At 41.4% G+C, this 17,106-nt stretch overlaps 1 protein-coding gene across 1 annotated transcript in view; it reads left to right on the top strand.

The window, feature by feature from the left end:
- The first annotated feature begins 304 nt into the window (after window positions 1-304).
- Window positions 305-17,106, top strand: part of TEK (TEK receptor tyrosine kinase) — a 41,966-nt gene continuing 25,164 nt past the window's right edge. The window contains exons 1-2 of the mRNA XM_075526496.1: window positions 305-516; window positions 13,470-13,781. Coding sequence (XP_075382611.1) covers window positions 465-516; window positions 13,470-13,781 — 364 coding nt within the window. The 5' untranslated portion in view covers window positions 305-464. The remainder of the gene's footprint in view (window positions 517-13,469; window positions 13,782-17,106) is intronic.

Below are 17,106 nucleotides of genomic sequence, written 5' to 3'. Positions count from 1 at the left end.
AGATCTGCACTTTGAGAAGGGGATGACACTTTCCACCTACTGTACCTAGGTTGAGGACGTTTTGCTCGCACTCTCCCGCCTACTGGAGGATGCCATCATTGTTCCTATTTTGCTGACTGTGACCAACAGCAGTCCCCTGCTTCTCCAGCAGCTCCAGATAACTGTTTTGATGTATTGCTGGATGGACGGGATTTGCACTGCCCTGCAGTCCTGCTGATACAAAAATGCCTTTAAGATCCTGCCTTTCCCATCCTAATCTACAAAGGAAACAGGAAAAAGGAACTTAAACTCCCTGTACTCAGACAGCAATGAGACTGTTCCAGCCGGCTCCAGTGCCGTGATTCCTTGCCTCTGACTTGTAAACAGCATACCATGGAGGAGAAGAGTGACCAGTAAACGTCTGCCCCAAGGAAAGGATACTCCATGAGCGACTGTAAGAACTGGATGGATATATTTTGGAAAGCATGGTCCCTTTAGCACATCTGGTTCTCTACGGATTCAGCCTGATGATTTCAGGTAAGCCTTTGCTTTAGTATCTGTAGTCGACCTGTCATGCCTTTCTTGTTTCTCACGCCATGTGCAGACAAAACGCATGACTCCCTACTCCTTACTCCAGCGCTTATCTGTATGGATTTAAGTGCTTGCGTTTGCTTCAGTGAGACCACTCATCTCTGTGCCGTGCTCTCACAGAGACCGAGGGCAGGACTGTGGCCAAGCTACTGGGGAGGATTTAGCTACATGTAGAATCCGCTGCTACCTCTTTTTAATTGTTGAAGTAATTTGTTCACACATACTCACATCGCAACAGCAGTTCTCTTCTGTCTAACAGTATTAACTTTTTCATAAAGCTCATTACTTTGAAATCATTGAATATCTGCTCGAAGTACAGATTAAGTGTTGACTTTTTCTGTGACTGACTTTATGAACTGGCTGTGCGGTAGGAAATGTTGACGTTTCTAGGTATTCCAGTATCTGATCTTACACAAGTTTTTAGTCAAGATTCCACAACTGGAATCTAGACAAAAGTCAGTGGACAAAAAGGGCAGAAAAAGGCACAATATATAAGATCAATCACTTCAAATACAGCTAATGAATGATTCACTAGTATCAGCAAATGTCGTTAGTTCAGCAAGTAAAAAGTTAGTCATAAGAGACATCTGCAGAAAGGTATACAGTAAGATTATACTAATACAAATGTAGTTTATAGTATTCGGAGCATTAATGTTAGAGAAGCTTTGCTGAAGCTATCGCAAGCAGAGCCCTGAGGAAGCTTGCGCTCTTCCCATTGGATTCTTAGTTGCTCAGCATTTGAGTATCGCTTTCACCATCTGTATTTTGATTTTCTAGAGAGTTTCTTTTGGGTAACATACCAAGAAAAGCCTGTAAAAGATAAATACAACTCACACAATAACCTTAGACTCTTAACTGACTCCTAACCAACCATTTCAATGAGATATGCATATGTTGTTCCAGTCCATCTCACAGTAACAAGGTAATGTGCTGTAAAACTGCAGATTGTGCTGCAATGAAAACCAGAAAGTAGCAAGAAAAGGCAGAAGTTCTCACTGCCATGTAACTTGCTTTACAATTTCCAAATCTTCTCGATTACCAGCATGTTAATAGCTAAGTGAAATTACAAGCGAATGAGTTAGTTTGAGATGTTACTTTTGGCATCTATAAAAGGCTAGGGATTAATACAGGAAAAAAAATGTGTTTAAAATCTGTTGAATGCGTGTTTGGAAGTATTGTTATCTAGCCATTGCTGTAATAGGCTGCATATTGTTTACCAATTTATCTTTTGTGGCTTAAGTTTCTTGATTGTTTAGCTGCACATTGATTCAACCTCTTTAGCCCTCAGATCACTTCCAGCTTTTCACTTTAAGGAGATATCTGGTGCTGTAAGAATTATGGATGGAGAAGGAAAGAGAGTTCAGTTACCCCAACTCTTTTTCCTTGTCTCTTCTGTTTCTCTACGTGGTAACATATACCGAATTGACACAGGAAGCAAGCAACGTGCATTAAATCACAAGTACGGGAGAAGCAAAAGTGGGCTGTGGAGATTAGCTATAAACATGGACAGTGCAGACAGCTCAGTACTGAAGAGCTGCCAGTCACTGCCTTTTCCACAGGGGCTGAGCAGCGAGGTGTGTGCTGTAGTCACACCCATCTCAATAGATCTGTCAGCTTTCCCGCTTTTGTTTGAGAATGATATCATGTTTCCTGGGGCGAGTGGTGGAAGACAATGCGAGCCCGCTTTCCTCTAGATACTGCAGGCGGAGTTCAGGAAAGCAGGACTGACATTCCCTGAGCAGGGGAGGCTTTACGCTCTGCGCAGACAGTGAACTGGCTTAACCTTGTCCCCGATGATCGTGGGCTTCTCTGGGTGTGTTGCTGGGTAGGCACAAAATCCACTCCACCCTTTTCCAAAGTGAAGACCGTTGGCTTGGCTCCCATTACAAGAAACAGCCTTTGATTTAATTGGGGGGGGGGGGGGGGGGGCGGGGGGCGGTTAATAACAGTACTCCATTGGCAGCTAGAGCTAAAGATCTGATTTGGAAGGTAATGTTAAAAATATACACAAATTCTCACTTCTGCACGGTCACTGCTTGCCATAGCACATGTTCAATTAAACTGACAAGGGGTTGAATTTAATCCTGTTGGGACTCTTGAAACTAGACTGAGCATCACCATGTGTTTTTCTTTTGGTTGATTCTACTCCAGTCAACATTCTGTAGAATCAAAATGATCCTGGCATCCATCCTGAAGTATGGATTCAAACCCCAAGGTTGTGGCTAGGTACGATCTGTTAAGTCCTGACCCAAGAAGAGCCACAGACTCACCTATTCCCTCGGAAGGCTGAGGACAAAGCAAGGAACGAGTGTCTGAACTTGGCTTTTGCCTCTTAACCACATCCTCAGATGGTCTGGAAATTTGCTTGCAGCTTCTCACAGTGGGCTAATTCTCAGAAATGTTCATGTGCGGGCCTTATTTTATGATGGCCCACAAGATGGCCACTGTCAGTAAGAGATTTGTGGAAACCAGCAACAATTACAATAAGTTTCGAGCACATTTCTTTGACTGTTTCTGGCAGGAAACAAATACATTGTCAAATGTCTCCTTTCTCCAAGACAGACAGAATGTTCTGTACTATAGCTTTGCTCTACCAATAATCTTAGATCCAGTGGGTTTCTAAAAATACTGGATTGGGGTTTTTTTTGTGATTTAGATGTTGGACCCATATATGGTAAAAGACTCAAAAGGTTATATTAGCCTTTTAAGAAGGGGTTACAGTGGACCTAACAGTGCAGTGGCATTCAATGGTAGCTCTCTATCATCCCTGTTGATGGCTGCATTTTCTTTGGGATCAGTAGGTGTTATGAAAAAAAGCCATTAATTGTTCCTATAATCATTATTATATGACTCATTTACATATTTAGAAAGTTAAGAAGCCTTTAACATACATTACCAGAGACACAAGCACCATTATGATGCTGTAGGCTCTTCAAAATTACAAGAAATCGTAATTTTTAGTTAGACTGGAAAGAATAATTCTGTTTCAAGACTTGTTTTTCCCTTGTGAAGCTTAATTAACCTAAAGAAAACCTGTATTAACCTCTGCTTAATATGTGCCTGTGACAGTGAACACGAATGCCATTCTTCCCATAATTAAAGGGACTAGGCCTCTGTGAGTATCTTAAAATAAGCTGCTGTCAGACCAAAATGGCACCTGAACTTCAAACAGTCTGTCCTACAGCTGCAGTGCTGGGGTTTTGAGCCTTCCACAGCCAAAGCAGTGGACACAAACCACATTTGAGCTTTGAGTTTCAGGTATTTCAAAACTATGCTGGCTAGGCATTACACTGACACACAACCTTTCAGACACCTAAATTATCAAACTACTAATGTGAATTGCAAAAGAAATTTAAAAAGATATTTCATTCCTTGTCCTGAAGTGTGTTTGATTTGTGAGACCCAACAATTGCATCTGCCTGTCACACTTAGGTTATTTACCCAAAAGGAACAGTATCCTGGTGCTTTTTTCATGGGTCTGAAATTCAAAAGGAATTTAGACTCTTCTTGAGATGTAGCCTTCATGTAATCCAGAAATGATGGGCTTGCCACAGAAATCAGTTGTTGAATCTCTGACCTGCTGAATGTTGGTATTTCTGCACAGTTCTGTTAGGACAATCATGACTACAAAATCGATGGATGTGTTTTATGGGAGAAAGAGAGCTGTTCTGTTTTAGTTACCTTGCTGGCTATATGTTCGCAAAGAAAAAAGTTCCAGCTGTGACCTAATTCATTGCTCCTCTGCAGCTGGAAGCCAAAAACAACAGCTTCAGCCTGTGCAGTGTTAACATATGCTATTGTTTTAGATACAGATTTCATATATATATATATATATATATACACCGATGTATATTGGATTGTTTGGGTATTTTGTTATAATTAAGCTGGTTGGATGGATTACTTTTTTGCTGAAATTTCATTTCAGGGGGAAAAAGCAAAGTTGTAACATTTTGCAGAGATGGTCTGATACCCCCAAGAATTTCATCTGAAAGGCTTTAGGTGGACAAGAGGGAGCATAGAGGTCAGAGACACTGACTCCAGATGAGCAGCTGGCTTTAGGGCACGGGAGATGTGGAGTTGGTACTTCGTGCACTCACCATGAGAATTACCTGGGTTGGAAACCTGCTCTGTATCAGTCACGTAAACTTGAGCCTGCTTGGCCCAGATCTGTCTCTTAAACACACAAAAACCCTGTTCAGCTTTCCATGGAAGACCAAGAAGTCATTGTGGTGTGGAGGGGATTAGGTAGGCACAGAAGAAATGAACCAAAAATGGATGCACCTACCACTTGTGTCAGATAGATGTATAGTTTCATGGTCAGCTCCCAGTGTGACGCAAGAGCTATCTGGAACTGGAGGGATGAAAATCTTGGAGAAATTGCAGTGAAGAACTGTCCTTCAAAGACAGCATCTACCCTGTGCTACTGGCAAGATTGTATTTAGGATGCTGTTCCACTGCAGTTTCAGTGGAGACACATGGCAAAGAACTAGCCCATGTCTGAACTGGAGACTTGCCTCTAAGGAGTTTAAAATGCTGATTGTTTTTTAGGGTACAGATTTGATAACTGTTCTCCAACTAACACCCAAACTAAGAACATACACTAATAACGTTCAACAAGGGTCATATCATAAAGAAGTAAGAAATCCCATCAAAATTCATTTTGTAATTCATCACTAGGAAACGCAAGCACTTTTAGGGTGTGAAGATATTAGGCATTTACTAAGTTCTGAAGGGATTTTTGAAAGACAGGTTCACAAATGACATTTCTGTATTCAAGGGTAATATATGTAAACTTTTTGCTTCAAGGTCAGTATTTTGCTTGCCTGGTACTTACTTGCTTTTTGCATTGTGTCAGCCTGTCTAATGAAGTGGCTTGGTTAATTTCCCCTTGGAGCGTAGCAAGTCTCTGTTGACAATGCAGTTCCATCTGCACTTCCGATCGTGCTGATGATTTTCTCTTGTATTATTTTCTGGCTGTTCACCCCAGACCTGCCACTGGTCAGGGACCTCAGCCTCGTTAGTCACAAAGTGTGCTTAGCACCAGAAACATCTCCCACTACTCTACTCAGAAAAATCAGTCAGTGGCAAAGTGAGGGTACACTACTGTACAGGCAAGAACATATTAGAGTATGTCTGTCCAGCAGCCAATGCTCACGAACACTTCCAGACAGTTAACCTTATGCATGTTGTATGCACTGATATATCCTGTGAAGACTAATTGACCACCTATGTTGTTTTGCATGCTTGAGCTTGGCACACACACAAACAACATACGGTATACGTTTGCAGTATGCATAGTAGCTTCATAATGCAACTTACAAGGACCACCCTTGGCCTTGTTATGGACATATTTATTCTTGCTTGCAAGTACTTTCTTGATGGTAGTACCCGTATTTGGCTAGCTGCAAATCCAGCCAGATGTAGCTGAACTACAAGCCTGTCCTACTCAAGCCTTCCCACATTCCTCATCCTTTTTCAGCATTACCTAGCACATTGTCAGCTGGTTGTTCAACAAGTAATTTCTGCTGACATGTTGCTTTCTGCTTTACTTGCTTATGGTCAACCGCACTTAAGGAGAAGTCATGAGAAAGTGTCTGTCTACATTTTGGTTACTTACACATACACATTTAGGCACCATCACTGGGAAACCCCCAACCAAGCTTCACCAGTGTTTCTTTTCTGGCTTTTTCATCTTAAAAGATTGTTTTGATGGATTGTGAAACAACTGAAATGTAGAGAAAACCATTTCACTCTACACGAAGGCCGTTGCATTTCCTTCAGCTGCTCCAGATGTACCCAAGGGCCTGTAAGAAACCATCAGTCCTAGTAGCTTTGATAGAATATTTTATTTTTCACCCTTGTGCTTGGTCTTTCCACTACTACTAAGGAGCAATATGATGTTCTGTCATTAATGTTTTGTCTCTTATTAGTTTCTCAATACCTTCCCTCCACAAATAATGCCCTATTTATAAAGGGCAAGAGGTCTCGGTATTCTTTGAGCTGTGAGCCGTCCCACAGCTGCCCAGGAGCATCATGTAAGGTACAAGCAGTAAGACTCTTTCCGTGCACAACAAGAAAGGTTTTATTGGAAATCCTGACTTTTTGCTCATTTATGAGCTGTTGTTCAGCAGCATGTATGTCTCTCTTTTTTTTTGCCATGCTGCTGCTGCTGTGTGGCAGAGAATCTTGATCTGTTTGGCTAATAATAACTTCAGCCTTGTTTTCCTGTGGAGGACTGAGCTGTCAGAGGAGAACTTGACTCACTGGGAGAAATTACCTGGGCTGCTGCTATCTTTGCGTCCCAGATGAAGTTTCCAGGACACCAAGAGACTACTGAGCCCATAAAATGAATATGTGATTTCAAAGGCTCCCCAAATTATTTACTTTTTTAGAGAAGGAACAAAATATAACCAAGATTGATAAGAGAAATGTCGAGTGCACAGAAAAAGAGGAAATAAAGATTGCCAAATTCTGGTGAGGTATATGTTTCACTCTTCATATGAAAAATATCCCCAAACAGCTAATGTTTTGGGTTAGTTTCTGACTAGCTTTAACATTAAGTACAGAGTACTCTATTTTTTTCTTCTTTTTTTTTTTTTAAGGGATAGGAGACATGGGGATTTGGTCTCTATTTTGTTAACTTCATATTTCACTTGCATTATTTCCATCCTGATTATCTTCCAAATTGTATAATTAGTTAATTAAAAAAAAAATTTCAATGTAATTTATTCAGTACTTCACTAAGAATTAATCAAATGCTATACTTTTTCAGCAAAATTCTCTACACTATTGCCATTTGTATTCCTAAATAGGTTAATTACATTCTTTTAATCCGGTGTGTGATTTTATACAGAAAAATACAACTGAGGAGGGTACAGCTGAACTTGTAACTACAAAACAACACGCAATGAGAAATACTGAGGTGCAGGCTATTTAGCAGGTTAGGTTTGTTCTAAATCAAAACCTTATTCTTTCAAGCAGAGGGAGTGCTTGGTGTTGTTTTTTAAGAGACTTGAAGGAGGAGGGGTTGATGACTTGACAGTCTGGGACATACGTTTCCATCAGTCTCAAAATTATTTTTATCATATGCAACTGACTGTTTTACTTTCAGCATAACACCAAACCTAAACTAAGCACAGATTCTATTTTTTCCCTGCTAGTATAGTAGCTATATGTTTTACATTCCTGTTCGCTATATGTTTTGCATTCATATTCCCAGATAGTTAATAGCAGAAATAATTTGAGTTCCAAGCAATAATGGTAAAAAAAATAAGAACTGCCTAAGCATTTCAAATTACATTCCTTTTATTCCTCTTGCTTAACCTGATGAAAAAAGGGGTGGAATTTACTGGAATTTTCTGCCCTCCCCTCTTCTCTTAAATAATTAGTACTTTAAAAGTATTAATCTTTCCACTTACCCCTTACCACAGCTTTTCTTTTTCCTCTGTTATGCTCCAAATGCCAAGGGAAGGACTTCCAGGTTATAGTCACTTCAAGCAATTAATAATAAAGCTCTACAAATATAAGGAGAATAAATACATCATTAGATTCGTAATATCTAAATGATTTATTTCCTTCCACTACTACTCAGTATTAATAGCTAAAACATTTACTCAGAACTTTGCATCCTCAATACACCGTGCAATTATGGACTAGTGATTAAATACGAGTTTGTGGGGGCAGTGAGGTATGCTTGTCCTTTCCTTGATGGAGCTGACCACTCTGGCTGCTTGTTACGGTAGAGGAGTGTTAGACGCTCCACAGTATTGAACACTTTTCCAATTAACAGGCAACTTCGCAAAGACCTCACATTAGGTAGAAATTGTCTTGCATATTTCCGTGTTTTCCTGGGAACGAGACAAGGGTTAACAGTGTAAATCTGGAACTATTTGGGCAGAGACTTTCTGAGATGAAAGGACAAATCATAACACTTTCCTGTTCTCGTAAGACTTGCTGTGCGTACTCATCTATGGCATTAAACTATCTCAGCTCAAGATTGCTGCATTGTTTTATTCCCGAACTGGTGTCTAGCACCAATTCCGATCTAGGGAAGTGATGTTTTAAACTTTATCAGAGACTTTCTTGCTCTTTGAGCAGACCTGTGTCTGGGATATGTTCCAGGGAATTTCTGAGAGCTGTTTCTTGCAGCTGGTCCTGGCTGAGTTTTGCGGGTGCAACACAGCACAGAAAACATGATGCCTCTGTGCCTCTATGAATGGGAATGAGAGCACACAGGGGCTGCAGAGACAGCGTGATACACACTTATTCTCTGTTCAGCAGAATTTCCCCATGTGGATGTGTACTAGAGAAGCTGTGAAAGATACAGCCAGGTATCAGCTAGCAAGAGAGAGCACAATCCTGCAGTTGAGAGTGGGCCGGGAGGAACTGCAAAGGTCTCCCTGCATTCATTTTGCCATCTGGGTTGTAGTGGGTTTACTGCTTTAGTGGATGCCATTTTCTCTGTGCTGGAAGGGCGCAAAGCACTGCACCAAAATGAGTGTGTGTCATAAATACTGGGCAATTAATCCTCTCTGCATGGTGTCTCCCATTTCCAGCATTAGCTTTCTGCAAGTGCTCTCTCTTCTCCAAATCTATTTGCACACACAGCAAATTGCCTTCCTGATAAGGTCAGTTCTTCAAGGACCAGGGCAGGAGTCAAAGGACTTTTTCAAGGAAGCACAGAGGATTGTCACTGATACAGAGACAGGCTGTTTCCTGTCTGAATTTGTTGTGCTTTTCTCAGAGAGCTAAATCCTGTTGTCCTTATTTGGTCCTTACACACTCAAATACTTCATTAACATCAAGGGTAGGATTTGCCTGTTTTGCCCAACTAGGTAAATTCCTTTTTAGCAAGGACAGTTGGGTTAGTTTGAGACCAACCTGTTCTCCTTCTAGGACAAGGTGACCCGCCTAGTAGATGAGGGAAAGGCTGTGGATGTTGTCTATCTAGACTTCAGTAAAGCCTTTGACACGGTCTCCCACAGCATTCTCCTGGAGAAACTGACTGCTCATGGCTTGGACGGGTGTACTCTTCGCTGGGTAAAGAACTGGCTGGATGGCCGGGCCCGAAGAGTGGTGGTGAATGGAGTTTACTCCAGTTGGTGGCCGGTCACAAGTGGTGTTCCCCAGGGCTCTGTGTTGGGGCCAGTCCTGTTTAACATCTTTATCAATGATCTGGACAAAGGGATCGAGTGCACCCTCAGTAAGTTTGCAGATGACACCAAGTTGTGTGGGAGTGTTGATCTGCTTGAGGGTAGGAAGGCTCTGCAGAAGGACCTGGACAGGCTGGATCGATGGGCTGAGATCAATTGTATGAGGTTTCACAAGGCCAAGTGCGAGGTCCTGCACTTGGGTCACAGCAACCCCATGCAACGCTACAGGCTTGGGGAAGAGTGGCTGGAAAGCTGCCTGGCAGAGAAGGACCTGGGGGTGTTGGCTGACAGCTGCCCGAATATGAGCCAGCAGTGTGCCCAGGTGGCCAAGAAAGCCAATGGCATCCTGGCTTGTATCAGAAATAGTGTGGCCAGCAGGACTAGGGAAGTGATTGTCCCCTGTACTCGGCACTGGTGAGGCCGCACCTCGAATGCTGTGTTCAGTTTCGGGCCCCTCCCTACAAGAGAGACATTGAGGTGCTGGAGCGTGTCCAGAGAAGGGCAACGAAGCTGGTGAAGGGTCTGGAGCACAAGTCTGATGAGGAGCGGCTGAGGGAACTGGGGTTGTTTAGCCTGGAGAAAAGGAGGCTGAGGGGAGACCTTATTGCTCTCTACAACTGCCTGAAAGGAGGTTGTAGAGAGGTGGGGGTCGGTCTCTTCTCCCAGGTAACAAGTGATAGGACAAGAGGAAATGGCCTCAAGTTGTGCCAGGGGAGGTTTAGGCTGGATATTAGGAACAATTTATTCACCAAAAGGGTTGTCAAGCACTGGACCAGGCTGCCCAGGGAAGTGGTGGAGTCACCATCCCTGGAGGTATTTAAAAGATGTGTAGATGTGGTGCTTAGGGACATGGTTTAGTGGTGGACTTGGCAGTGTTAGGTTAATGGTTGGACTCGATGATCTTAAAGGTCTTTTCCAACCTAAAGGATTCCATGATTGTAAGTTGCATTACCAGAAAGAGATGCTGTAAGAATCCCTAAGCATAAAGCATATGTGCATTTTATACTTTTCTGTGTTGGCTTTTTTTCCACAATCTGAGGGCAGCAACTCCCAGTGGAGTCAAAGAAAGCCTTCCTATCACCTAGAGGCCTTAGGCTGACTTTAAAATGCCAGTCCTGATAGATTCTGAGTTGAACAAGTGTGTTGCCATCAAGTCAATGTGCTGCTAGGGTGCTTTTTTTTTCAAAATGCACCTAAAGCATAGCTTTTCTTAGTGCAAAACTTTCACCTGGATGTATTTTAATTTCTGCTTGCAATATATTCCAGCTGTGAAACCTTAGCTGCCAAAATCATGCTTTGCGTATGATTCTTAGGCATAGATATTACTTAGGCATAGATATTACTGCCTTTTAGACACCAAAAGGCCTTCTAGTGTTTCTCCAGGAATACACGAAGCTCCATCTGTGCTCTGTCTGCCTCATGCAGGTGTCTGGGTTACTCTGCAGTGTCTACTATGACACAAAACCAGCTATATTTAGACAATCAATCAGAACAGTATCCATTCACCAGTGGCTAGATTTTGATTCATCTGTAATAATCATAAGTGTAAATAAGCAACACGCCTGAGCTATGGGTGTTCTACACCTTGATTACATGATTTGTACTACTACAATGAAACAGAAAAATATGCAGCAAATGCCCTGAATCTGATATGATATTGCTTTGCTATGTCTTGCATAGGGATTAAGGGCAACATGAAAGCTAGTCCTCAAAACTCAGACTTCTCCTACTACCTTTTCTCAGCATATTAAAAGATTGAGATGCAGGGGGCAGGAGAGGGGAGAGGTGTTATTTTCACCTTTCAATCTGTGTTGGAAGTCAGAGGAACAGAGAAATGCTAGAGAAATGGAATTGGAGCCCTGGACGAGCAGCCATCTTCTGAAGGACCCCAGCAACCTGGGTCCATACCTCTGTATCGGAAAGACACTTGCAGCTCTGTGCCCTGTGGATGCTAGGCAGAAACGCCAGAATATTTCAGTTCTGATCTGCAGCACCCTGCCTGACCTCAACAGAGATAATCACATTAAGTCACGGAATTTGGATGCAGATTTGGTTCTGAGTTTCACAAAAGTTTGCAGAAATCAGGATCTTGCAATTTATGATTTTAAGAATATCTCTACCTGGCATGTGATCCTTGCTGATATAAACTGAAGCCCTCTGCTTTCAGTCTTGGTGACTGTTGAATTACATCTGCCTTCAGCTGATGCATCAGACCCATAGTAAGAGCACAAATGTTCCTCATATAAAAGTAAAAATGTTGAGATAAATGCCCTATAAAATGAATGCACGAGTCTGGCCTCGTTTCTATCACATACTTCTTTAACTTTGTTCAAAGGATTTGTTTTTGTAACGTGCAGCAGGATGAATTGAGGTCGCTGACCCGCACCTTTATGCAACTTTAACGGCCGTTGCATCCTTTCCAGAAGGTTTCACTTCTCCATTTCGTAACTGCAAGTTATCTGGGCTGGCACATTAAAGGGTGGTAATTGTGGCAGACTGGCTGGGTGTGGTGAGTGTCAGTGTGCTGTCAAGATACTTCAGTCCCCAGAGTGGTTGCTGGCATTGAAAGCAGAGGAGGACCTCCTCCCTTGGCCCCGAGCACGACGGAGACGCACGCAAAGACTGCAGTCAGCACTAAGACCTTTTGACCTCCCTTATCTAAGACTATACCCCTTCCTTCCAATCAGAGAAACATTTGGAAGCTGAGCGGCACTAAATATTGGGTCTTTCTGTGTAAATGCAAAATATACTTTTATCCAAAGCAGGAAAATAGATGTGATGAATAAAAGAAATAAATTATTCTTCCTGTTTTAGCTGGAAAAAATGTTACTGTTTCCCTTCTCCTTACCCTGAATTTCAAAAGTAAAGGGAAACGCCTGTTATTTGCAAATTGTTGATTATAGGAGAGCTGTATCTCCCACCTGCTATGCACATTTGAACAACTAAATCTGCGGCACTCTGCCAGAGACTGTTTTAATTAGGCTTGTATGTATCAGTTGCAAAGAACTTCCATCTCCATGTATTTCTGGCAGTTCTATTGATCAAAGGGAGACATTTGGATTGATTTAAATCTAACCTCATAAAAAATGGCTTTACTAGTGCCGCCTGCTTGCTCTTTGATTTTGAGAAAGTTTCTTTGTGCCATGCTTCTTGCTGCTGCCTGTTAGGGCTTCGAATGGTTAACATGTGAATGATTGTGAAATCATTAATCCAAATTCATAAAACAGCTGAAAAAAAATACTCCAAGTGTTCAAAGTACTACCAGTTCCTATAACTGAAAGACATATCTGCTTTACATCAATTCATACGTATTAAATCCATGTAAAGGACATAAAAGAAAAACTATTAAAATTACAGCCTTAGGATCTACTGACCCTGTTACCAGCAAAGCACCATGCTTGAGGCATTCATGTACATGCCTAACTATCCAAGGATCTATCTGCTTCTGCAACCCACAGTTTTACTTGGGCTTCTGCAACAGCTCTTAAAAGAAATTCCACAAGTTTGTGAGGTTTATTTCCTCTTCTGAGAAGAACAAACTCCATCTGTTCATGACATAAAAAGTAAATCCTAAAGTCAGTGTAGCAGAATAGTTAATCTACAAACTTCCTATTTTGCACAAAAGCTGTGCAAGACACCAACCAGAGAAAACCTGAGTACTGGGTAAAACAGCTTATCTGGTGATTTGATCGGCCACATACTCAAACTCTGCAGTAAATTTTTTTCACTTGCTGCTCTTTTCCTTAGGTAAAGTGGAAGCGGCACTGGACCTTATACTGATCAATTCGTTCCCTCTGGTGGGCAACTCCGAGACATCACTTATCTGTATCACTTCCAAATGGCGTTCCCGTGAGTCTATCACAATAGACCGAGACCAGGAGGATGTGACAAACCAGCACCGGGAACCACTGGAAGTTAATGAAGATTCAAAGAGAGCAACAGCCAAAACAGTGGTGTGGAAGAGGGAACAAGCCAGTGAAACTATTGGAGCATATTACTGTGAAGGGAAGCTCAAGGATGAGGTGACAAGGATACATACGATGAAGATGCCGCTGGGAGGTACTGTATGGTGGTCAGATCTGAATTTTGCATGACACAGCTTGCAGACTGGCAGTTATCCCTGGTTGACACAAGTGGGCACAAACGTGGCTCCAGCGCGGGCAAGGCAGTCTGGAGTCAATAAAAATAGACTTGGCTCAAGCCTGTGGTTTTTTTCTAAAGTGCAGAGACAACTGGTCGATACTAGCTGCTAGTCATTTCCTCATGGAAGTTAGTCAGACATCTGTAGGTATTCTGCCTGTAGCTGGCTGCTGCCAGGAACACGAAGTCAGGTGGCAAATCAGGTAAGTACTGGCCTCACCGACCGCATGAAATAACACATATGGTAAATCCTGCACTGGGTTTTTCAGATCCCAGGCCCTTGATTTCTAAACATGCTTCCATTCTGAAGTCTTGGCAGGTCTGAAATGTAGATAGCTAAACATCGCTATCCTTTTTTTTTAATAAATGGGCAACCTGAGCCTAGAAAATAACTGCCTTGCCTAAGATGCAGTAAAACTACAGATCAGCAACATTGGACCTGCACAGTCTGTGTCAGTATGAAAAAAAACAACTCAGCTCAACACTGGAAAGAAACTCCAGGGAAATTTCCGAAAACTTAACAAGGCTATTCACAAAAATCCACTATGGATTTCACTGCTGACTTGGTTTTGGTTTTAAGGCTATGCACAGTAGAAAAAGCAAACATGGCAGGGAGGTGGTGGGATTTCCAATGCCCAGCACTCTGGCCATTAAAATACATTTTCTTATGTGCAAAATTTTGCTTGTCTCTGGACCTGATTAGACTTCTGGGACAAGTTCCAAAGCAAAGACATCACCATAAACTACAGAAAAGTGTAAGCAATTTTGGCTAATTTTCTGCAGCAAATCAATTTTTCAAAACTTCAGCCAATTTTTATTAGACTTCACTGTATTGCTAATGTTTTGTACCATGGCAGCTGGTCTGCAAGGAGACTTGACACTTTTAATCTTTCTTTAGAAGGTTTTAGTAAGAGAAATTATCATTGTTGGTATCTCCTGAAATTATGCAGCAAATTTAGAAAAAGAGGTTTTTCATTTCTCTGAGCTACAGCTAGTGTCCATTTATTTCTTTTAGTATGGGAACATTAGAAGCAAGGTGGGCAGGAAAAGTGCATTTTTCTTTGGCTTATGTTTTCTCTGACCAAATGTGGTCTTTGAAGCGTTGGACTGGTCACCAAGAAAGCTCTGCAGATGCAGGCTGACAACTCCATTGTTTCAAAGGAGGCTGCAATAAGGGGGAGGAGGAGATAAGATAACAGTCCATGGAAAGTCAATGTGACCTTGCCTGTGGCAGAATGCCAGCGAGCTGAGCACATCTCTGGCTGTCATGTAGAACAACCTCCATGGGTGGAAGACTGTCTTCTGAATCAGTTTTTTGCACTGGGTATCTGTGGACCTAGCAGCAGAGAATTTAAAGTAATCAAACTTTGAGAGCTTCCTATGTGACAGAACTTCTTCTGACCAGATATAACACAACAGCCATGCCAGCAGTAGGTAGGTTTCTTTGAATAATTTTTGGGTTTGAATCCATTTCATGGATTTTCTCTGCAAAAGCTTTCACTGACAAAATTTGAGCTAGCAACTTGTTGGTGAACACGTATAATCTAATCAGGCTAGATGGGTGAGAAAGAGGCACGACAGAAATTCTCAAAGCTACTGAAGTGCACAGAAAGAGGAAGAAGAGGTCAGTGAAGGACTGTGAGGTTTGGCAAAGCATCTGTAGTTGGAAAACAGGCTTTTTTCCCCTTTACTGCTGTTGTCTGAATATTTTTTAAAGGCAGAGTGTGTTTTTCAACACCAAAAATTGAGCAAGAGTTGAAATGTGCAGTTTCCCATTGAGGACACAAAAGGCACGGGAAGGAGCAGCACTTCTGAAAATTCAGCCACTGTTTTGCAGCCTCAGGGCAAAAAGCTGCTGAAACACTCACTAAGCATTAATCATTTGGGTAGCCCTACTGACTTTAGTGGGAACTGTCGTCTGCCTGATTATGTACCTATTATCAGATATGCAGATACAGTGAAGATTTTTGCTGTATAATACAGAAAGAGAACAGGTTCATTTTCTTGTTTTACTCTACACATGTGCCATTCTGAAAGTAACAAGTCCGTTCTCCTGAATTCTTTATGTTTTAGCATTATGGTTACACATGTAATATTACATGTGTACATGTATTACAATATTACAATGTATGGTTACACATGGAATGAGAGGGAACAGATTATGCTTTATATATATATGGGCAGTAATGCTTATACTGTGTACAGCACACATATGTAGAATAGAACACTATATAGCCTGTTCTGCATCTAGTCAAATATAATTTATGCAATTTCTCTACACAATAAATGTGTATTTTCATACATATGATTGAGTTGTTCCCCCCCCCCCGAAACTCTCTAGAGCAGGCAAAGGGACAATAATGGAAATGCTAGCAACAGAGCATTATGGCTCTTGCCCTGCAACTCATTTGATTATGTCTCTATAAGGAATTGGCACACTTGAGATGTGAAATCATGAAATATGCAAGTCACAATCTAAAAATACGTTGGAACTGAGCCCACCAGGGAGTGTTGGTTCCTTTCCATTGCAACAATACTCTGAAGAAAAAGTCTTGTGGTTAAGCTAAACAACATACAAAGAAAAGAAAATTGGAATACAAAAGTTTAATATCTTGCTAAAACAATTAGTAATGCCTCACTAAATTTGGTCCGAAAACCACTGCAACTAAAACACTTAGGATAATGTGTAACTAACAATTCATTTTTGGGAAAGCTGTTGAATTTTCTTTTCCTAAATAGATCATGGTTTTCACCATGCATTTGTTATTCATAAATAACTTCTAACTTGGGAGCTGACAGTAAATTGCAACTGCTCTCAGGTTTTGTTTTCCTGTTTCTAATGAGATCTTATTTCATTATTCTATATTAGCATTATCTGTTTCTCTAAGATGTAAGTTCAGATACCAGTGCCAAGGTAACATGGCAAATGCTCAATAGATTCCCATGCATGTGCTTAGTATCATACAGGAAGAGTCGTGCTGAAATCAACTGGATAACACTTACAAAGGAATGAAAACACATGGCAGAGGCTCAGAGCATAAACACTAGAACTGCACAGGGGATGGAAATTCCATTCTGCAAAGAATTGTGAGTTTTCAATAGTTGTCTTATTTCCAATCTGAAATAAAACACTAAAACGTCAAAATTCTCAAGGAAATAAAATTCTGGGAGAGAGAGTGGCATGGATTGATAGAAATGTCTTCATTTTTACTGACATTTTCTTTCCTTAATTTTACATCACATA

This window comes from Mycteria americana, chromosome Z (genome assembly GCF_035582795.1).
Source record: "Mycteria americana isolate JAX WOST 10 ecotype Jacksonville Zoo and Gardens chromosome Z, USCA_MyAme_1.0, whole genome shotgun sequence".
Taxonomy (NCBI): domain Eukaryota; kingdom Metazoa; phylum Chordata; class Aves; order Ciconiiformes; family Ciconiidae; genus Mycteria; species Mycteria americana.
Note: the sequence above shows the minus strand (reverse complement) of the source record. Positions and strands in the feature narration are given on the sequence as shown.